This window comes from Periplaneta americana, chromosome 4 (assembly GCF_040183065.1).
Source record: "Periplaneta americana isolate PAMFEO1 chromosome 4, P.americana_PAMFEO1_priV1, whole genome shotgun sequence".
Lineage (NCBI taxonomy): Eukaryota > Metazoa > Arthropoda > Insecta > Blattodea > Blattidae > Periplaneta > Periplaneta americana.
The window spans coordinates 146251553-146275628 of record NC_091120.1 but is presented as its reverse complement, the minus strand read 5'-3'; the positions used below and the strand labels follow the sequence as shown (position 1 = coordinate 146275628).

Sequence of the window (24076 nt, the reverse complement as noted above, 5' to 3'; positions counted from 1 at the left end):
CTAATAATAGTAATAATAATAATAATAATAATAATAATAATAATAATAATAATAATAAGAACCTCTAATAATTAGTGTATTAATCTTTGCGTCTGTAACAGTTGTGCAGCATGATCATTCGTTTTATTATATTTTCTGTGACGTTATCTCTGTACTAATATTGTTATTAATCTACTGCTATATCAATAATATTTTGTAAAACGTTTCTACATTGTCGCAATATATAGGCGGAACACTATGTATGGACCTATCATATTATACTGTATATATGGTAAATCAAATATTGAATAAATTATTAATTAGCAATAATAACTGTAACTTATATAGAAGTTTTTCATACTATTATATTTATAACTTCATGTTCCTGTTTTGGCACGTTCCATTGACTGTTCCATTAAACGTTTGTCATAAACGCAGAAAATAAAGCCTTATTTTTACCGTGTGAGCAAAACATATGTGTATCTTATCTGTCGCCTTCCACACAAGATAAGACATGTCTGTGAGATGACCTTGTAGTGTGCTTCTATTTATCACGAGCGTATCACGATCGATCGTATCTCACTCGAGGGTACGACACTCGACCGAGTTCAAGCGAGCGATTTAACTCCAATGCAGCACTCTGGTATATACCGATATATTATGAAGTTTGAGCCATTATCTCATTTAATGAATGTATAATAAGGTAAAAAATAGCATTCTCAATAGAACGTTCAAAATTTATTTTTTTTTTAATAATTAAGAGAAACACACTTCTATTGTGTCTTTTCAAGTTTCATTAGGTGGTGACCTACGCACTCCTTGCTTACTTTCGGTGGAGTATCGCCTGTTACGTTGCCAGAGAGAGATCTGGTTATTCTGGTATCTCATACAGCAAAGGTCTTACTGAAGAACGACGTGCAGACTCTTACCTCTTCTCTGTTTCATTTCGGTTAATAGAGCGTGTGTAATTTTGCAAAAACGATAAATCATATGACTGAAACTTTAAAATAAATTTATAATCTTAAAATATAATCTCTGCTTTGTACGACTCTGACCTGACTAAATAAATATGAAGTCCGTAAATCCTGATCCGCAAGTGCATACTATGAGTCAAACAATTTCTTACATTCTTCATGAGGTACAAGAGTATGACATTTCGAACTGCAACAGCACTCAAATTGTTCAAACCCTCTCTCAGGAACAACAACACCTTTTCTAGTTACATAGCTTTTACCAGAATCTCTTTCTCGCAGATTACATTTACACATATCTTCACTTCTGAACTCATTTTAGAAATATTTATTTTCCTGGTGGTGGCAATGAATCTTGATTTGTTTGGCCTCCAATGGATTTCGAAGTTCAAGTTTCCTCTTCAGAGGGATAGTATGAGGACGACGATTCATTAAAGTCATATTAATCACAGACGATATTGGTTATGCAGACAGTATGATAGGCTATTTTATTTCTCTGTAACAGTGCGAGAAATGAAATGCATAAACGAAACTTGTCCCGACATCTCGTAAAAAAAACTGGGACTGTTCATTAGACCGATTTACACTTTCAAGAAAACAATATGAGAATCTCCTTAAAGCAGTAAACTCAAAATGTAAATTTTGTGGGTTTGGCAATTTGTGCGCTCAGCGCTTCAAATATCTTCTGAAAATTAACGTTCATACAGTAAAAACAGCACTTAGAATCCCAGATCTTTCACAAGAGTTTTATTTACCTTAACAATAGCATAACTTTGCACTAAAATAACTCGGAAAGTTAAAAAAAAAATCATGCTTTAAATTACTGAAATATATTTTGAAAATTGTTTATGGAGTAGAAAATTGCACTTACGTAGAATCTTATATCATACCTACGAGATTTCTTTACTTTAATAATATCATACTTTCACTAAAACTCATTCAGCTTCAACTACTACTGAGTTGACTAGCTCAGGAGATAATGATTTGGATTCGTAGTTAACATTTTCCAAGATATTTTCTAACTATAAAGTTAATGCCAGGCAATCCCATAGCCAATTATAGAAATTCATCTCGCTAACACCAGTTCCTCCGACGATAGATAACTTTGCAGTTGGTTCAGAGTTGTTTAATGACGGTTAAAACTTATATGTTCCCAGGTGACATTAAGTTGAAGACATGAATACGTTCCACAAAGATATGCAGAACTCAATGATATGTCCGTCATGCAAAAAATTCACGGAGGCGTTCATTACTATGTGTGCAAACTACACCAATGTATGCAAAGGCTGCAAGCCTAATCCGGAAATATGTTCCGATTGTGGAGGAATTCTTCCCTCATCCAAAAACAAGCCTCTTCAAGACAATGCAGAAGGCCCAAGTGATGCAGGTAGGTGTTACGCAAGAGAATTTTGGTATTAATAATCTTCATTTGGAATGAAAATAATAAAATTACGACGTATTGCAATCACCATACCATTTCCTTTGGAATTTTACAATTACATTCAACAAAATGACAAACAGAATTTTGAATTTTGTATCATGCGATGAATTATAGTCCGATCCATTTGGGAAGGCATAAAATAAAATAGCAGTACATTTATACAAAAGTTATTTATTTTCAGTTTCAATATGATGTTGAAACACAAGAGTTTTGTGCCATTTTCACGAAAAAAAAAGGGTAAGTTCGTCTCTTATCAACGACTGAGTAAACAAAACGCCGTCTCCTGCAAGGATAGGAGCTAAATGAATGTTTTGTTTGACAGAATTTGAAACATCAGTTCATGAGTAGTCTATGGCGTTTGGAAAGATCTAAATTGAAGAGGTGGATTCCAAGCTGGCCTAAGTGCTTTTCTTAAGATTTTAACTTGCTTTATTCACGTTTTAATTTATCCTTTTGAAGCCTAGTCTATATATAACTGTGTAAGTTAATTTAAGTCTTGACTTAGGCCCAGTTTCTGGCCTGTACAAATAGAGTTATCTATGATTTAACATGCTTATATATTTAAAATGAGTTTCGAAACAACAGTTATCCTTACCTTTACAGTTATCTGTGCTTCAACTGGTAACTATACCTCGGCCTGTAGTTACCTGGCTGTTAGTACTGATTCGAACAAATACCGACATGCGGCGCTACTGCATTACTGTTTCGTAAACTATAATAACTGATATTAAATAATAATATAGAATGCAATAAATTAATTTACTATATTATCTGTATAGTTTTAAAATTTTGGAGTTTTATTTACGTAACTTACGGTAAATGTTTTACTTTCTATGACATATTAGGATAATAATGTGTGTTTATAAAGACAATTTCCAACATCTCAAGCTTAATTTTCGTCATCATCTTCAGATTGTATGTCGTCAGTCACGGAATATTTTATTTTTGGGTGTTCTGTCAATGCCAATGGCATTTCGGGCTCTGAAAAATTCATTTGAATACATGAAAGCATTTCTAGGGCGAATGTAAAATAGTTTAATATGTTTATCAATATGGCTGCCATAGCCACCACAGATGAATACGGTTGCAGTTTTGAAGCAGAAGTTACATCTAGTTCTCTCTCCACTAGTATTATTTACCTCGATAATCACGCCAAATACCAACAATTATTGTTTTTTTTTTAAATCATATTACGACTGAGTTGGAAGTGTACAAGTACACTATCGTTTATCACACGGTTTTTTAATTAAAAAGTCTTGTACCTATTAGTACAGAGCTCACTGTGTATCTATCAACCATATTACTACTGAAAACTTCTGCAAACAAAAGTAACTATAAATAACTAAAAAATCACTAACAAAATACTAGTGGAGACATTTATGGACGACAATAGATACTGAACTTGAAGTTACCTCAACTGTTAGTTACAAGCGCTGATAAATCTACATTTAACTTTCCGGAAACTCATGAAAGTTATCAGTGCAGTTAAATTTATAAGAGCTGCTAAGTAATTGGGAGTTAACTGACGTGTACCAGAAACCGCCATTAGTGTCTGTATATGCTTTCTTTTTCAGACTGATCTAAAGCCATCAAATTTATTTCATCAGTTTTGTCACTTCCCTCATAACTTTTCATTTGCACTTAGGCCAGTTTGGAATACACCTCTTCAATTACAAGTCTAAGGCGACTGTCTGCAGAGCACACAACTTATCATTATTATCTAAAACTCTATCCCTACCCTGCATGAACCATGTTTAGGCATTACGCGTCTACAAAAATGGATCACATATAGATCCACTCTTCATACCACGGCAGCAGCAGGAAAGTCACGTGGATAGGGTGCTACAGCAGGTTGGTGCACCACCGCATAGAGGAAAAAAACGTTTGTGATTTCCTGAATAATACAGGGACATCATTTTATTTTTACTTCAATTTTTATTGTACCTGAGTTTTTTAATGTAATTCTCTCCCACCCCCTCTACTAGTAAACTTCCAACCGTCCACCACACAGAACCAAGGTCGCGTATGCAGTACTGAGTTAGTGAGTATAGTACGTTCCAGAAATATGTTCGCGTTTTCCAGTGACGAAAGAGTTTTCAATATTTAATCATATTTTCGCACAGATACTATAGTCCGTTTGCCTACGTCGCATCCCGGTTTCTCCCACCTGCTTCTGTTCGCCCCTCTGTAAAGTCTAGTAGCTGGGCTGTCTTAGCTCTTTTCTGAAAACATGAAATTCTGTTAGGAATTGGACGTCTATGTAATATTACACAACTGTTTAAAATAACTTAAATAAAAGGGCCTCGTTAAGTAATTAAATGTCACGTGATCCCCCCCCCCTTTCCACGACCCTGCGACAAAACCACTTGGGCGGACAGTAGATAGCATTTCTGAGTAATTTTATCTTTTCGAATCGGGCAGAAGTGAAGATTGAATTTAGAGTACGTAAGGTACTCTTTTATAAAGTTGGTATAGAATTATTTCAACATGGGTTACTCGTACGAAGGACGAAAATGGTAATTGGCATTAGGTACAATAGTCTATAGTGCGATAATATGCACAAAAGAACTGAAGCCTGTATCGAAATGAACGGTCACCATTTTCAAAAATGTGTTTAAATATCCACATTATGATTATTTTTCAATTTAACTTCAATCTTTATATTGTACGCTAATGGGCTGTAACAGTACAATATACACTGCATAATTAATACGTCCGAATCGATAGCTCAATTCGTGAGTAAAATCACTAAGTGTTAATACAATACTGTATTTTGATTAAACAAAAGCGTAATGAAAATTATCAAACTCAAAATTGCGATATTTCCTAGTTTACATTAATGGATGAGCTACTTTTCTTCCCTCCTATACCTAGTAAAGTGATTTGTATTTTACGCCAGTATCATCGAACTCCAGTCTTGGAAGGGGGAGCAAGCGGTTTTTCCGGTTCTAGACCTTTAATCCGAAGATATAGCCAGGTTAATATTTAAAATGTTAGTAAAAATAAAATGATGTTCCTGTATTTGACATCAATTAGTGCGGTTTTAGTGCTCTATTTACGTGGCCTCCAAAATATCCAGATTTTGCTATATCCTATTTCTTTGTGTGGGGTTTTGTAAAATAAGATGACTAAGCACATTGATATTGATGATCTCAAAGCAAAGCTTTGGTGTCACAATGTAAATTGTATTGTGTACGCAATGATGGGCACGTTTAGGAATAATGTTATCAAACTCCCATCCCTAAAGAATGCAGTCTTGGATTATTGAAAAGTAAACAGTAACAGTTCTTATATTACAGCGATTCTTACTTCTAATCGAATCATCCTGTACACATACATAAGTGTTCTGCCCTTGGGAAGGTCTTTCACTGCAAACCCAACATTCTCCAGTCTTTCCTATTTTCTGTCTTCCTCTTAGTCTCAGCATATGATCCACATATCTTATGTCGTCTATCATCTGATATCTTCTTCTATCCCGAACTCTTCTCCCGTTCACCATTCCTTCCAATGCATCCTTCAGTAGGCAGTTTCTTCTCAGCCACTGACCCAACCAATTTCTTTTTCCCTTCCTGATCAATTTCAGCATTATTCTTACTTCGCCCATTCTTTCCAACACAACTTCATTTTATTCTGTCTGTCCACTTCACACACTCCATTCTTCTCCTTATCCACATTTCAAATGCTTCTATTTGTTTCTCTTCATTTCGTCGTAATGCCCATGTTTCTGCCCCATACAATGCCACACTTCACCCAAAGCACATCACTAGTCACTTCCTTAGCTCTTTTTCCAGAGGTTACCGGTATAAAATGTTATTAATATTTTAGTTTCGAATTAATGTACCTTTGTAACATATTCCCGGCACATGACTAAAAAGATACCGGAATTTTAAATAATATTTGACCTCAACTGGTACGGTTGTGGTGGTCTAATTACGTGGCCACCAAAATATTCACAACCAACAATACCCTATTTCTTTATATGGAGTTTGTAGAAAAAAAGATGACTATGCACAGCAACATAGGGATATCGATGATCTCAAAGCAGATATTCTTGCAGCTTTTGAAGAAAAATGTATGTATATATTATATATATACATTTTTATATATACTTCACACAAAGTATATATATATATATATATATATATATAACTTATATAGTTACTTACTGGCTTGTAAGGAACCCGGAGGTTCATTGCCGCCCTCACATAAACCCGCCATTGGTCCCTATCCTGAGCAAGATTAATCCAATCTCTATCATCATATCTCACCTCCCTCAAATCCATTTTAATATTATGTTCCCATCTACGTCTCGGCCTCCCCAAAGGTCTTTTGCCATCCGGCCTTCCAACTAACACTTTGTATGCATTTCTGGATTCGTCCGTACGTGCTACATGCCCTGTCTATCTCAAACGTCTGGATTTAATGTTCCTAATTATGTCAAGTGAAGAATACAATGCGTGCAGTTCTGTGTTGTGTAACTTTCTCCATTCTCCTGTAACTTCATCCCTCTTAGCCCCAAATATTTCCCTAAGCACCTTATTCTCAAACACCCTTAACCTATGTTACTCTCTCAAAGTGAGAGTCCAAGTTTCACAACCGTACAGAACAATCGGTAATATAACTTTTATAATTTATAATTTTCAGAATTTTGACAACAGACTGGATGATAAAAGCTTCTCAACCGAATAATAACAGGCATTTCCCATATTTATTCTGTGTTTAATTTCATCCCGAGTATCATTTATATTTGTTACTGTTGTTCCCAGGTAGGCCTATTTCAATTTTTCCACCTCTTCAAAGAATACATTTCCAATGTTTATCTATTTCCATTTCGTACAATATTCTCGTCACGAGACATAATCATATACTTTGTCTTTTCGGGATTTACTTCCATACCCATTTCTTTACCTGCTTCAAGTAAAATTCCCGTATTTTCCCTAATCTTTTGTGGATTTTCTCCTAACATATTCACGTAATCCGCATAGACAAGCAGCTGATGTAACCCGTTCAATTCCAAACCCTCTCTGTTCCTGGACTTTCCTAATGACATACTCTAGAAGTCTAGAGCAAAGTTAAAAAGTAAAGGTGATAGTGCATCTCCTTTCTCTAGCCCACAGTGAACTGGAAACGCATCTGACAGAAACTGACCTATACGGACTCTGCTGTACGTTTCACTGAGACACATTTTAGTTAGGTAATCGAACTAGTTTCTTGGGAATACCAAATTCAACAAGAATATCATATAAAACTTATATATATATATATATATATATATATATATATATATATATATATATATATATCACTAAAGTTGTAAAAATACCGTATAATACCAATAAGCATTGTATAATACTGCATTAATCACAGTATAATAAATACGTATAAAACGATGCAATCTTCACTACCGCAACGTTTTCCGTTGTACATAAACATCAGGCGACTTGTCTGAAATCTAGAAGTACTCATTTGCTTCACGTAGTAAGATACCGGTACTAGGAGATAGTTCAATGTTCTCTCCGTCCAATCAGTTGATTAGGAAGGTTGCAATTAAGAACAGAAAGGAATTCACATGTAAGCCCTTTCATGTTGCAGCAAACGTACTGAATCCACGGTACACATGTTGGTGAAAAAATGAACGGAGTTGTGATCAAAAATGATGGGTACAGTATTCTTAGTCGGATTTCAGATATACTAACAAAGACGTGTCCCAATGACGTCATTCAACATGTGAATTTAATAGACGTATCTTGTTTCAAGTACTCTCCAATTGTTTCTGCAGATGTAGAGCGGAATTTTTCCATATTAAAAAAATTCCTTCCCTGCAACAGATCAAAGTTGTCTTTTGAAAATTTGAAAATTATATTTACAATTTATTATAACAAGGCACAGCAGGAATAATTGTTTCATCACCAAAACATAGCATTAATTGAAAATTCCATGTTGTTTGGTTCTACATTTTGTTCAACATTTAATGATACTGTATTAGGCTATGTTGTAAATATTGTAGTATATTGTACAGGGACATCATTTTATTTTTACCAACATTTTTAATATTAACTTGCCTATACCTCTGGATCAACGCCGTTTGCTATCCCCTTCCATAACTGGAGTTCGATGATACTGGCGTAGGGTAATATACAAACAAATCACTTTACTAGGTATAGGAGGGAAGAAAAGTAGTTCATCCATTTACGTAAACTAGGAAATATTGCGCTTTTGAGTTTAATAATTTTCATTAGGTTTTTGTTTAATCAAAATACAGTATAGTATTAACAATGAGTGTTTTTACTCACGAACTGAGCTGTCCATGTGGACGTATTCATTATGCAGTGCATATTATGCTGTCTACAGCACATTAGCGTACAATATAGAGAATGAAGTTAAATTGAAAAATAATCATAATATGGATATTTAAACACACTTTTTATATGGTGGCCGTTCATTTCGATACAGGGTTCAGTTCTAATGTGCATATTATCGCACTATAGACTATTGTATCTAATCCCAATTACCAGTTTCTTTCTTCGTACTAGTAACTCATGTTGAAATAATTCTGTGCCTACTCTATAAAATAGTAGACCTCTACCTTACGTACTGTAAATTCAATCTTCACTTCTACCTGATCCGAAAAGATAAAATTACTCAGACATACTATCTACTGTCCGTCCAAGTGATTATGTCGTATGGTCGTATAAAGGAGGGAAATCACGTGACAGTTAATTACTTCACGAAGCCCTTTCATTTAAGTTATTTTAAACAGTTGTATAATATTACGTATACGTCCAATTCCTAACAGAAATTAATGTTCTCAGAAAAGAGCTAAGACAGCCCAACCACTAGCTGGCGAATAAAAGATTAGATTAGATTAGATTAGATTTATTTATTTAACCTGGTAGAGATAAGGCCGTCAGGCCTTCTCTGCCCCTCTACCAGGGGATTACAACTATAACATGAACAATAAGATTACAATTAATATTAAATTTACAATTACAATTACAATAAAAATTAAAGTACGACAAGAATACCTGATTAATGAAAGCTAGACATTTTATCATAGAAGTTAAGAACAAAGAATATTTTTGTATTTACTAAATTACAAATTAAACCTACAATAACAAAATTCTATAGTGATGAAATTACCGGATATTGAGATATTTTGTGGTAGATTAAAAGAACTATTTACAAGAAACCATGTCTGAACGAGTCTCAATTACTGACCAAGTGCCTAGTAAGTTTGCGTTTGAATTGAATTTTATTTCGACAGTCCCTGATGCTAGCAGGTAACGAATTCCAGAGTCTTGGCAGGGCTATTGTGAAAGAGGATGAGTATGAGGAGGTGCGATGGGATGGTATTGTTAGTATTGTTTCATGGCGAGAGCGTGTGTTCAGATTGTGGTGGGAAGAAAGGTAAGTGAAGCGAGACGACAGGTACGAAGGAATAGAAGAGTTCAAGATTTCGAAGAGAAAGAGAAGTGAATGTAAATTTCTTTTCTTATCTAGTTTAAGCCAACCTATTGCTTCCAGGGATGGGGTAATATGATCATATTTACGAACATTGCTTACAAAACGTACACACAAATTATGAGCACGTTGAAGTTTCATTTTGTTGTCGCTGGAAAGGTCAGTCAGTAAAATGTCAGCATAGTCAAAATAGGGAAATACAAGGGTCTGCACAAGGGACTTTTTTAAGCAAGAGGGAAGATGAACATTTATCCTTTTTAGCACATGAATAATAGAATATACTTTTCTGCAGGTTTCTGTGATTTGCATGTCCCAGTTGAGATTATTATCCATGTGAATGCCAAGATTTTTTACCGAAGAACTGAAAGGGATATGCACTGTACTTACTTTAACGGGGGAAATGTCGAGGTGCTTTACAGCGTCGGTTTGCCGTTTGTGTCCTAATATGATTGCTTGTGTCTTTCCAGGATTGATATTAAGATGGAATTTCTTTGTCCATGTCACAATCGAGTCAATGTCTTTGTTCAATTTATCTATAGCGTCATTTATTCGATCTAAGCGGGAAGAGATGTAGCATTGAAGGTCGTCAGCATACAAGTGATAGTTACAATGCCTTACATGAGATGTAATATCACTGACATATATTGTGAACAACAATGGTCCGAGTACCGAACCCTGTGGTATACCTGATGTTATGTTAAACCAGGAAGAGCTTCGATTCCCGGATACAACACATTGTTGTCTTTCCCGTAAGTAGGATTCGAACCAACTCACAGCAGTCTCTGACAAATGCAGATTTCTCAATTTATGGGTGAGCAGGTCGAAATTTACAGAGTTGAAAGCTTTGCTAAGGTCAAGAAGTGTTAGTATTGTTACTTTATTAGAGTCGATTGCTTCACGAATGTCTTCTGTCACTTTAAGTAGAGCAGTGCTTGTGTTGTGTCCAGCTCTGAAACCTGACTGATACTTGTCAAATAGTTTGTGTTCGTTCATGTAGTTAGTAATTTGTCTGTGTACGATTCTTTCCAGTGCTTTTGATATGGCTGGCAGGATACTGATTGGTCTATAGTCGTTCGGGTCGGTGGGAACTTTGACTTTTGGAAGAGGAAGAACGAATGCTTGCTTCCATATTTTAGGGAAAGTTGAAGTGATTAAGGAACTATTGAATATGTGTGCAATTGTAGGTATTACTATGTCTTGTATTTTCTGTATGAGTAATATGCTAATGTTGTCTGGCCCTTGAGCTTTCGTCTTGATGCGTCGGATGGCTTTCATTACGTCAATAGGAGTGACGTCAGTAAAATAGAATTTGTCTCGAGTTGGGGGAGCTGAGTCAGGCAAAACTGTGTCTTGTTTCGTTGTGTTGTTTAAGGTCGGGTCCTTTACAAAGTGTTCGTTCAATCGGTCAAGTGGGATGGGTATGTCTGCTTGTTCACTAGCCCTTCCAAGTCCAATGACCTTCAGATTTTTCCATAACTCGGAAGGGGTTGTGTTGGGCTCTATAAGTTTGTAGGAGTATTTGAGTTTAGCGTTTCTTATTAGTTGAGTCGTTCTGTTTCTTAGGTGTTTATATAAGTTAAAATATTCGTCGTTTTTATTGCGGGTGTATTTCCTATAGGCTAAGTCGCGTTCGGACATCAGGCTACGTATTTCAGTCGTCATCCAAGGGGCTGGGGTCTTTCTGGTACGTTTGGTCTTTAATGGTGCGTGTTTGTCATAAAGTTGAAGTATTAACGTATTGAATAAGTCTACTTTCTCGTCTACAGTTCGTAATGTCCATGGAAGTTGCGCAGCGTCTTCTTTCAGTGCAATATCACTGACGTAGGCAAATGGACGACAGTACCTGTGCGAAAATAATTCAATATTGAAAGCTCTTTCGTCACTGGAAAACGCGAACATATTTTTGGAACGTACTGTGGCTACTATGACTGTATAGTGAGGATCACGTAAGTTCAGTTCCCAAACAGCAAATATTTCCGCCTTGTCAGTGTTGCCAACTGTTACCAGATATCACCACATGTAGTAAAATCACGATCCTATGTACTGAATGATTTCTTTACTCACCGTACTTTACCTTAATGTTGGAAGGTTATTCTAAATAGTTTCAATAATAATGAGAAATGTATTGCTATGTTCTATTCTTTTATTCCTTTACATTATTATTAGTATTAGCATTAATAGGTTACTAGACGTAAATATACAACAAAGTATAGTATATAATATTCAAGAATCAAATCTGTTCCAAGACCAATTAAATTATTGTCACTTCACTTTAAAGATTCCAGCGTACATATACTGTACTTCCTAAAGGTAGATAAATTAATAACCAATTGACTTTTGGTTGGAATTCGAATGAACTTCTGATTATCTTTTGAAATTAGTAAGGAAATGGATAATACAACTAGGCTAAAACTGAAATAATAATAAATCAACTTACAAAAATAATTTTGGTCCTTAAAAGCCATAAGTAATTTCACTTCTAGATACCTTTTTAAAGATTTCATTTGTTTGTAAATTGCTTAATAATGTTACACTTACACTTATTATTTCTGGAACTCCACGTCTGTCATTGAAAAAATGTATGATACATAACTGTGAAGTCTCTTTTTGGCTCTTGTGTCCTAAATTTAAATAAGAAAAAACAAATGATTCAAGAAATGTGAGCTGGTGAAAATTAAATACTCAATTAATAAAATAATTACTACCAAAAGAGTATTTTATTAATTCTATACAAAAGATGGATTACACAGAACAGATGGCCAGAAATCATAGATTTATACACAACATACAGCATGAAACGATCATCAAAAAATGCTTTTTGTACACAATAACATCTTTCAAACGAAGTGAAATAGCCAATAAGTTCAATAAATATTATGCTAATAAGTAATAACTATAATTAATAATTATCTACAAGCTGTAAAAGGGAATAAAATAGTATATTGTTGAAATTAGGGGGTATGGTTTATTACGTGTATTTATAATTTTAATTACTTTTTCTACATTTAATTATATTTTAATTTCTATTAGATTAGTTGGTGGTGTGGGTGTTAGTTTTATCTGTGTACGTCAGGCTATTAAGGAAAAACTGAAAGAAATATTAAATCTACAATCTACTTTATATAACAATATTTAATCAAGAACTGAATATTACTATTAATTTAATAACATAAGACCCAAAACATCTCCAAGTCCAGACAATACACATGCTGATTTTCTTAAATATGTTGGCAAACAAGCAAACTCACTACTTTTATCTTGTAATCTCATCTAAAATACAATATCTGTCTGGAGAAAATCTATCATAACATTAATTTTGAAAAGCAATTATTCAACTAATATCTTTTCGAGTTATCGACAGATACCACTTACCAGTATGATAGCCAAAATTATGGAAGAGATGATTTCATAGATTGAATTGGTTCCTGGAATCTAGTAACTAACTTTCATCTTATTGAGTTGACTTTAGAAAATTACATTCAACAAACGGACAGATTTTAAATTTTAGTCAAGATATTAAAGATATTTTAAACAGAAAACAAAACACCTTAGCAATTTTAATTTATTTTCAAGGATCATATGGCTCTGTAAATATAAATCACTTAAGAAATTGCAAACTTAGGGTGTCCATGATAAAGTGTTACACTGGGTCAGTGACTTGATTATTTGATTCATTGTCACAAATATGTAAATAGAGACAGATTCATCTGGGCTTCCCACATTGTTGTTTTCAGGAATACATTTTCCAATATTAATGTCGATGGTCTAACTAGAGAAATAGATCTTATGATAATCTCATCATTTGCAGATAATATGGTTGTCTAGAACAAAAAATCACAGTCCACAAATATTAATAAACTGAGCCAAAATCCCAACAGACTTTTTGACTCTACTTGGAGAACTCAAACTTGCTCAATCAAGGGAAACTTTACTAATAAAACACAATCCCAAGTTATTTCAAAATGAATAGTATATAAGTTAACTTTAACAGATGATGTTAAGAAATGTGATACTTCTCCAGACATTTTAAAAATCATTAGAAACGATAAATGATCTGGTCAGTGAGTGACTACATACAGTATTTTTTATAGATGGATCCTGTTTACCAAGCCATAGATGTAGTGGTGTTGTAGTACAATACCAGTATATTCACTTTTACAGGGAATTATATTCAAACACTTGTTTGCCCCATTTTAACCGTGACAACGCTTTTTAGTTTTTTAAACTTTCTGGTTATTGTATTGTGTTTGTGTTTAGTGAAAGATTTTAGATAAGGGCGCAAATAGCCATAGTAGCTGACGCGCCCTTTTTAAACGCCACTAACTAACAAACTAACTAACTAACTTCAAACACTGACTAATTTTGATAGTGAAAATTTAGATACACTTTTAAGCTTACAAAATCTCCAGTATCAGCTTCATAAATCTGAGAAGGCTGTCATACTATCAGATTCAAAATCAGATATTCTTGCTGCAGTATTGGACGTAACAGCATGAAATCTCAATATTTTACAGTGTTTTAATATTTTAAGCAAAATGGTCGAATTACATCGACGACTGGTACTTCCGTGGATCCATGAACTTTATGGAGTGGGAGGTAATGAGGTAGTTGAAAGGTAGCAAAATTACTGTAAGGTTATCTATACCTGCATCTTACCACACTGTTAAAAGAATAACAAGATCAGAACATGACAATATGGTAACATAAATCGGAATGATTCTAAAGCAAATGAAAAAATTGCAATAGGCCATCCGGCATCCGCTCCACGATGGAGGAAAATCCTCAGAAGAAACCAACTAATCAGACCAAATGGGGGATCCAAACTACCCTCGAGTGCAGCTCTGAATTTGCAGGCCAACGAGTCTACCGACTAAGCTACATTGGTGACTCCACTAAAAATATGAAGTACATGGCACTCAGATTATTAAATTGACAAACCTAAACAATTATTCATCAGTTAAGCTATAAAATATAATACATAGCAAGCAAGTTAATTCAATTTAAAAGTATAAACAAATCAATCAGTTGAAATATACAGAAATTGATAATAAATATCATGCAAATTACTTCACATTACAAGCATAAACAATTCATCACTTGTGGTATACAGCCTACTATTTAATTTATAGCACATACAATTCATCAGTTAAGCTATAGGCCTACAGTCTACTATTGAATTTACAGCATATATAATTCATCAATTAAGCGAAACAAAAATATAGTACAATACATAGTAAAAATAATACACCTAATTTAATAACTGAACTTCTATGAAAATCTACAGTGGCAGTACTCATATTATTACAGGCCATGATTGTCTCAAATATTTACAAAGAACTGATATTTCAGAATCTCCCCATGCCATTTCTGAAATCTCAATGAAGATATGGATCATTGTCTTGACTGTTTAACTTTACACAGCTTTCAATCATCTGGTTAAATATTGGAGTGCAAGATAACAAATGACATCAACTGCTGAACACTTGGTATCAATCAACCAACAACTTCATTAGATTAAAGGGGGAAAAAAAAACTGAAAGAATTAATTGTATATAGACACAACACATAAGACAAGGCCGCTTCAGAACAGTAATTGGCAAGGCTCTGTTGTTTTAGGATTATTATGTAGATTCAATTTCACCTGAAAGAAAAAAGTAGCATCTATAAGTATGCCTAATTATGAGAAATAAGAGAAACGATTGCAATAGTAGTAGTAGTAGTAGTAGTAGTAGTAGTAGTAGTAGTAGTAGTAATGATAATAATAATAATAATAATAATAATAATAATAATAATAATAATAATAATAACTGCAAAGTATGGAAATTAATATTGAAATATAATATCAAAAGGTGATTTCACACCATCAACTCTTATCATTTAGTACAACAAATCTATTATATTCAGTTGCAATCACCAGTAGCTGTTCTTTCCTCCATTTTGTTGTTGGCTGATTTTTCACAAGTCTGCTATGATATGCAGCACTATCCATGACAATAACGCATTGCCCTAATGTTCTCAGGTCAACAACTGTGTTTGCACCCACTTCTCAACTACAGGGCACTATGGTAGTCCTGACTTTTCTTTCAATTGCATGAAAAAATTAAATCAGCACCTGCAATAAAAATTATACCTGGGCATATAATTACGTCACATGAATTCACAGCATTTAAATAAAGAAAATAAAACATAACATAACATAACATGACATGAGATCCTCTTTGGTGAAAGGCTTTCCCACGTTTTTATTTAGTCACCAATTTTTATATTTTTGTACCCTGATTTAAAAAATTACTCTTGCCAAATTTATGTAAAATATAAATCAATATAACTTACCGAGTATAAATCCACCTTTCGTTCCGGCATCTAATCTTCCACCCTCATTTGTTGGTCTATGAATAACACCATTCATGTCACTGGAAACTTCACCTGGTTTATTTCATGAATAAGTGGGTGATCCTACTTAAAAAAACAGAGAGAGAAAAGCAATTCACATTGACACTCTAAGAGACACAAAAATTTTAAAGACAGGAAAACCGTTCAAGAATTTTATAACTAACCTCTAGTTATAATATGAAACTATTAATTGCAAAACATGTTGTTCCCACCTGAATTCATTACTAGTAGCCTATATTAATTGCAATTTCATATTCCACATAAGTGTTAACCTATTTGTTAGTAAAAAATTCAATCACTCAATGTCTCACAATACATTGAAATTTACCATTCATAAAAATCCAAGTCTCATCCAAGAATACTACCGGTTTAGGGTTCTCACGCTCCACATTTCTTATATATTCTCTTAAAAACGAATAACATCACTTTCTCGTACATGTGTATAAGGATCCCCTTTGCTCCATAGAAATTTCATCTCTTTCAAAATTTTTTTCACCGATGATAAGGATACTCTAAATAAATATGTTTCATAATCATCATTCATATGTTCCAGAACTTTTGCTGCTGTTAGTACTTCCCCTGTAACAGTAAATTAAAATTATGCCATATTTTTATACGTATGACTAATATCAGAATTACATTGCATAAATCAACACAATAATTCCTGTAACTTCCCTACCTTTATGTAACTTGTCATAAATAAATCTCGCAATTGCATCTTTCGTAAAATCATCAGCATCAGTCACTGGATGTTTACGTAGTCTATGTTTTCCTGGTGTCACAAGTGGGTTCCCCTTCTGTGAATTTATCACATTCGTGGCTGTAGTGAAGCCAAGCTGTAATAACAAACAATAACATAACACTTCTAAAAATTGTTATATCATAAAATTCATGCATGATACCAACATTTGCAGCTATATGAATAGAAAATGATCAACATATTAGGTTGGGTCTACGATAGGTTTAAGTAGGCTAATATTTAGGTAATTCTCCAGAAAAGCTACATCAAAGAAGGCATAATTTTATTTTGTTTAATTGATTTCTGTGATATTTACATAGTGATGAACACGTGGTTTTAGTGCACAGCCACAAATACATTCAGCACAAAAATCCTTTGACACTTACCTGTATATTCTAATGCATTGTTGTAGTCCCTCCCTCAAACTTGTTACTAATTACCAATATAACATGCGAGAGGTCCATGACTAAGAGAAATGGTTAGTTTCCCAGTAGTGCGTCCTCGTCCTCTCGAGTGTTATATCTTAACAAGTACTTTGGGTGGGGTAGCTTTTCTGAAGAAACACCATATTTAATATTACTTAGACCAGTCATGAATAAATTATTCAGCCAGAGTCAACGTTCCTATGCTTTATAGAGTATGTTATATAGTTATTATATAAAACTGAATTATTTTTAAGCACCATAACAGGCCAACATTCATGTAATATTTGCTGCAATATCAAGTTAATAATTACAATATGACTTGTATTTTCTTCGGCCGATGTGGCATGTAAATTGTGATCTGAACGGTTAATTTAATACTAAAAGAGAAAACTTTCGTGCTGTTTGATTATTTGTTCGTCTAATTTGTAAATGTATTTAAGCTATCACCTACTGCAGTATTACAGTATCTTAAATGTATTTAGTTTGGCAATATGAAAATCACTGACTTGATTAAACATCTAGGCCTAACTTAAAAATTTGTTTTGTTTGACCACAATCATGAAATTATTAGTGCAAACTCCTAAAACTGAATACCACTTTGAAATGTATGCTTAAGAATACTTACTCCTAATAATTTTCCTATTCTGGTTGTAATTGCTGTCTCCGTTAGCATAATTCCTTCTTCATTATCTTCTTTCTTCAACTCATTATACACGTGAACTACAGATTTCTGAAGCGTACTCTGAATGCCACACATTTTCTTCCTTGGAGGAGTCACTGCAACACTATTTCATTTTTTTGACATAGTAATAAAAATCTAAACACGAAAGAAATTCATTAAAATTTGAAATAATATTTCTATCCATTACCCACGTGCATTATCACGCCCAAGTATATTATATTTATTCGTACTTATCTGACTATTCTTGAATTATAACCACAACGCAACACATAAAATAACTATTATGTATAAATATTAATACTAATATTAATTAATTATTAATAAGTTCGAATTTCACTATCTTCCAGTAACCGGCTGAGAAATCTAGTACAATTTTAATTTCATGGAACTCCAGTACCGGCAAATATTGTCGATATTTGCCTCAGCTGCCAACATACCAGTTACAAAATCACTACCATTTATAGTATTTGTCAGTATCGAAATTCGAAACGAAGTTGGCAAAAGAAAATTCAACCTTCAAACTAGAAAATCACCATAATCCACTAGCATTTGTAGTAATGGGGGAAAAATGGTTAGGTTTCACCCTTAGGGTATCAAGTTACCTGGTCTTCCCTATATATGCGGTCTTAGATCTGTGTGGAAGACGGTTGAACTTCGTTAGTAGAAGGGGTGGGAGTGAAGTACATTAAAAAAACTCAGGTACAATAAAAATTGAAGTAAAAATAAAATGATGTCCCTGTATATGTTGTAAATACTGTAGTATATTGTACGTTGTATACATATTGTCATATTTCATGATATTGTAAATAAGGGTATTTAATTTAACACGCTCCTGACATATTCAGAGGCGAGTTCCATACAGAAGACAACTGTCCATCAATCATCAACATTTCCATTGTGACACGCGAGGACGCAGAGATTGATATTTAATTATGCATATTTGTAATGTTGTTTATTGGTGTCTTGTGCGTTGCCAAGAAAAACACATGTAGTTCAAAATGAAATGCAGATTATGTATGTAGGCCACTATATGTCATTAAACTATTCCATATGTTTATTCTGAAATACGTTTACAGCACGTTGCGTGTAAGTTTGTATGAAGTGGACTGTACTCGTCCACGCAGCTCGCTTGACAGTCACTGAGCTACGAATATCTATACTACGTTTCACCATTCTTTATAATACTCCAAATCCCTTTCCCCAGTGCTGCTCATCGGAGTGACTACAACCGCGGAGGAATCGGAGATTACGAATAAAGCTCTCCACCGGTGATCTCCGATACTACCGTAGGTGGAACAGGGGACATACGGTGGGATGCGGGGGTTCGGAGAGAAGCGACAGTTAGCTCAAGGACGACCGGCGCGTACGGACTGACTGTAGTTGTGAGTGGAATAAAATGGCACCAAATCGGATATCCGTCGCATGGAAATTCTTTAATTTAGTTGAAGGTAATAATAAAGTCGCACACTGTAAACTTTGTGGGCGAATTTACTCTAAGGGTGGTGGAACTTCGAATTTGTTAGACCATTTGAAGCGACCGCACAATCCCGAACTTGATGAAAACAATTACGCAAAACATTTGATACGATTTCTTTTTAAATTGTTTTAGTGCTATTGTTCCCAAAGGCTCACAGTCTAGGAAAAAGTCTTGAAATTTCTCTAAAACTTAACTTTCGAGGCAATAAAAAACACATTTACAAGACGACTTGAGTTATATTTTGCTGTTTAGACAACTTGAGTTATATTTTACTGTTTTTATTAAAATATTTCTGAATGAAACTAAAGAAACATGTGGTAATAATATAATTACAATTATCCTTAAGTTGATATCCACTTATATTTTTATTACAGAGCAAGAGTGGCGCGTTTTAGAAGAGGCAGTTCAAATGCTGACACCCTTTAACACAATAATCACAATCCTATCCGTTGAAGAATCTGAATAAATTATGTTAGATAGTAAACTTTATCCCATTGATAGCCCACGTTTCTTTTGCTCCATTCTGAAGCTCCCTTAATATATTTTACGTTAACTAAACCGATTAGAATAATAATTGACAAACCCTGTTTGCGATTAAACTAGAGTTTCTAGGAGAATTAAAGTATAAATGTTTACATTAGCTACTGAAAAGCTTTACTTCTGCGTTAGTTTTGCAGTTAGATTGAATGTTATTAATTTCATCAATGACATAAAACTAATACGTCTTTCCACATACGGTATATTATAAATTTCAGCAAAAAAAAAAATCTGTCAGCTAACGTAGCACTTTAAGCAACACGAAAAAGAGCCGAAGGAAGAGAGAGAGATTAACAAAAAAGAGAGAATAAACAACAACAAATTACAACTTATTTTAAAAGATACGCGGACGTCAGCGGACTCGAATCACTACCTGATCCGATTAAAGGAATGCTCAGCGGAAAGTGTATATCTGCGCCACAGCACATATACAACCTGCCCGGCATCAATCGGAGGTAACCGGAGGTCTCCGATTGAAAGCGCGCAAACAACCGCTCCGGAGAAAACCTAATCATAAGCAGCACTACCTTTCCCTGAATGACAATATCCTGTTACACATAATATGTTGCTATTTTTCTCACAGGAGAGATTGAATTCATACCGAACCATCCAACTGCCGAACCGCAGAATAGTCAGCGAACTTCCTCTGTGAATTCTTGTAAGTTGCAATTGTTTATTAATTTTAACTACTTATTTAAATTGATAATATTTAATTGCAGTTCTTTGCAAAAAGATAGACCTAGTGTAAGTTCACTTCTTAAACTTGTATTTGTATTCATTTCTACACGCTATAATAAAAAAATAAATACACAAAATAAACATACCCCACACCCTTCTGAGCAAGTTCGTGCTCGGGGAAGAATTTCTATAAATAACAATTATGTATCAAATACAATACAACAAAAATTCTATAAAATTAAGAAAAAAATTGAATACCATAGGCCTAATAACAAAACAGGAATTACGAAGATAAAAGTCGCAGAATAAAATCAAGAAACAGAATATAAGTTTGAATGATAAATAGAAAAATAAAAAAGGGACATGAAAATGAAATAGTTTGCTTCATATTTTTCTTAGTTTATAAAAATTAATAATACCTGGTCTAGATGTATTATCAATTTTGAGTTGTATAACCTTAGTCTGTAACTATGGCTGTGATGTAGTCCACTGTTCGTGTAACATTTAGATTCAATTGAAGGACATGTAAAATTATTTCTGATAGAATAGACATGCTGGTCTTCTTTATATGTTTTACGATGTTTATGATAATATTTTAATAATGTATATTTATATAATTTATTCAATTAAAAAAACATAAAATCGGAATAAATTAAAGTTGTTGGATAATCAATTGATTTCATTAAGTAAATTCTAAGTATTCGCTTTTAAAGCAGTATCAGTGGAGAAAGTGCAAACTTTGTTATACCAAATTGGATGATAGCTTTGAACCAAACTTACATAAACTACAGGGTTGTTTCCGATCTCTGATAACGAATTTAGCATCATGTGCGTCAGAAGTCACACGACAGCTGAACTGAGGTGACAGGCCAGTAGTGAGTGATTTCATAGTCAGAGTGCACGGCGGCTCACAGCAGAAATTCCCAAGAAAATCGGACCTTTTTGGAAGGGGTACATAACAACCCTTTTCGATGCCAAGTACAGTTGAGTGAAAATAAAATAACCCTGCAATAAACGAGGTTTTTTTATTTACAAGAAAGGCATCTTCTGTGTACTTAATAAGAATGGTAAAAGTCTAATGGAATTAATTTGTATCATCTCGTGGGATGCGGCGACTTGTGACGGGGGGTGGATTTGCTTGCTTTTTCCACTCTGGAATTAATCCCATCCGAGCTTTGCCAGCCTCATTAGGTACACACAAGATGCCTTTCTTGGAAATAACGAAACCACGTTTTTTGCAGACTCCTATGATTTTCACGTTGTTATGTACCCCTCCCAAAAAAGGCTCGATTTTCTTGGGTATTGCTACTGTGATACACCGTGCACTCTGATTATGAAATCACTCACTACTGGTCTGTCACCTCTCGCCGCAATTCAGCTGTGGGTGTGATTTCTGACGCACATGACGTCATTCAAATTCGTTATCAGAGATCGGAAACAACCCTGTAATTGCATAATATTTGTGAAGTTTGTAAGAACGAAGTATAACGAAGTTATAAATTGTTTTACGAAATCTGTTACATAATGGAAGAAACATATAAATCTGGCTTTCAGGTATAGCTCCCTGTAAAGCTGACTTCAATAATTTGAAGCGGGAAATTGTTTTCGAGCCGGGCATCGAACCCAAAACAAATATTCCCTTGAAATTATTCAATGGAGAAACATGTTTCTCTGAGCTTAAATGTTTGTAGTAATATAGATTTGTTTATATTGTTTACTAAAACAGTTATCTAACAACATTTCCCTTAGAAATAGACTTTTGGGTAATTCATCAAGTTCTGGAACTCAAGGCCCCTTTCACACGGTACGAAAATTTCTCGAAATGGCATTTATTTAACGAATTTCGGTACCGCGTGAAGTGGGACTAACATTTCCAACGTTTTGGAACTACTGTACATACATAATATAGGTTCCATTATGAGGGCAGATGGTTGTGACCAGATGGGTCACCTACTCTTGTGGACTCGTTACGTCTGCCTAATACAGGCATCTGATATATCAGAGAGAAATTAAAGCAAATAATAATAATTACTTAAGAATGTCGCAGTTTCAGCGGTCAACCTTAAAATCATCCCCGCGCTTTGTGTGGCTGTGCGACACCATCAGAGTTTGAACACATTAATTTTGGTCCAGCCCGCCCTAACACGTCCTCGATGCAAATGCACCTTTGTCTGTAAAGTTTCAATATGTAGCTAAAATTTCCTACAGTGTTGCACGGTTGCCAGATTGATTTTACCTAAAGTTGTCAAAACTTGGTAATAGTGTAGCCTAGTCCAATGTCGCCAATTTTCTACTTTAAACATAAGTAATCTTAATATATTCGTTTCTTATAATAATAATTATAATATAAAATCGTTACAATGTGTCATATTTATGTAATAAATTCTATAAATTTACTGTAGTATTTATGGCATACTTTTGCATTGGTTTTTCTGCCGATCTTCTCAAATTTTCCCCACTTCTCCAATTTTGCACAAAAGTCACTGTTATACCCCCCTTAAATTAAACCAATCTCAATATTAACATCTTACCTGTGGAATAACGGTCAGCGCGTCTGGCCGCGAAACCAGGTGGCCCGGGTTCGATTCCCGGTTGGGGCAAGTTACCTGGTTGAGGTTTTTTCCGGGGTTTTCCCTCAACCCAATACGAACAAATGCTGGGTAACTTTCGGTGCTGGACCCCGGACTCATTTCACCGGCATTATCACCTTCATTTCATTCAGACGCTAAATAACCTGAGATGTTGATACAGCGTCGTAAAATAACCCAATAAAATAAAAAAAATAAAATAAAATATTAACATCTTTGAAATAATTAAATAGTTAGTGAGCTGGAGTAGAAATTACGGTTAGATTTCTATTTTTCACGTTGTTAGAAAATTATCTACACTGCTTCGTCTATAAGTTACGGTATTGATCAGTTTATTGGTCCTCAGATTAAGAAAAAATAGTGCAGTATGTCTACTTCCTGGGGCGAGGAAGAAATAACGATACGTTTGTTTAAACAATTTTATTGTCAAAGATCGGTGACAAGTTCCGGCGCTCAACTATAATGTTGAGAATAAACTTAAACAACTATAACAAAGTTTTCTTGGATGAAAAAAAGGTCCGGCATGTCAACAATGACAAGTCTAATATTTTATGTCAATCATTGAATTGGATTAGCGATGTATCAGCAATGGACTACTCAATAAAATAAAATTAACAAACGATTAAGTGATTTTTCCTATGTCGCCCAAATTTTGCAAAATTCCGGGCGAAAGTCGCCCAAATGGCGTTAGTCGCAATTTAAAAA

General features: G+C 34.3%; 1 protein-coding gene and 1 long non-coding RNA gene across 4 annotated transcripts in view; one reads left to right on the top strand and one right to left on the bottom strand.

Moving 5' to 3' along the window:
- The window catches only part of LOC138698273 (uncharacterized), a 51665-nt gene that overhangs the window by 17738 nt on the left and 9851 nt on the right, over positions 1 to 24076 (top strand). For both annotated transcript variants that reach the window (XM_069824060.1, XM_069824059.1), the window contains exons 2-3: positions 2108 to 2337; positions 20689 to 20763. In XM_069824060.1, coding sequence (XP_069680161.1) covers positions 2127 to 2337; positions 20689 to 20763 — 286 coding nt within the window. In that variant the 5' untranslated portion in view covers positions 2108 to 2126. The remainder of the gene's footprint in view (positions 1 to 2107; positions 2338 to 20688; positions 20764 to 24076) is intronic.
- LOC138698271 (uncharacterized) lies at positions 11778 to 18675 on the bottom strand. Of its 2 annotated transcripts, XR_011331812.1 has the most exons (6): positions 18035 to 18675; positions 16925 to 17081; positions 16574 to 16824; positions 16186 to 16311; positions 15767 to 15964; positions 11778 to 15493 (listed from the first exon to the last, which is right to left on the bottom strand). It is a non-coding gene; the product is annotated as an uncharacterized lncRNA (long non-coding RNA). The 2 variants fall into 2 exon arrangements; XR_011331811.1 differs by lacking the exon at positions 11778 to 15493 and having other exon boundaries at positions 15551 to 15964.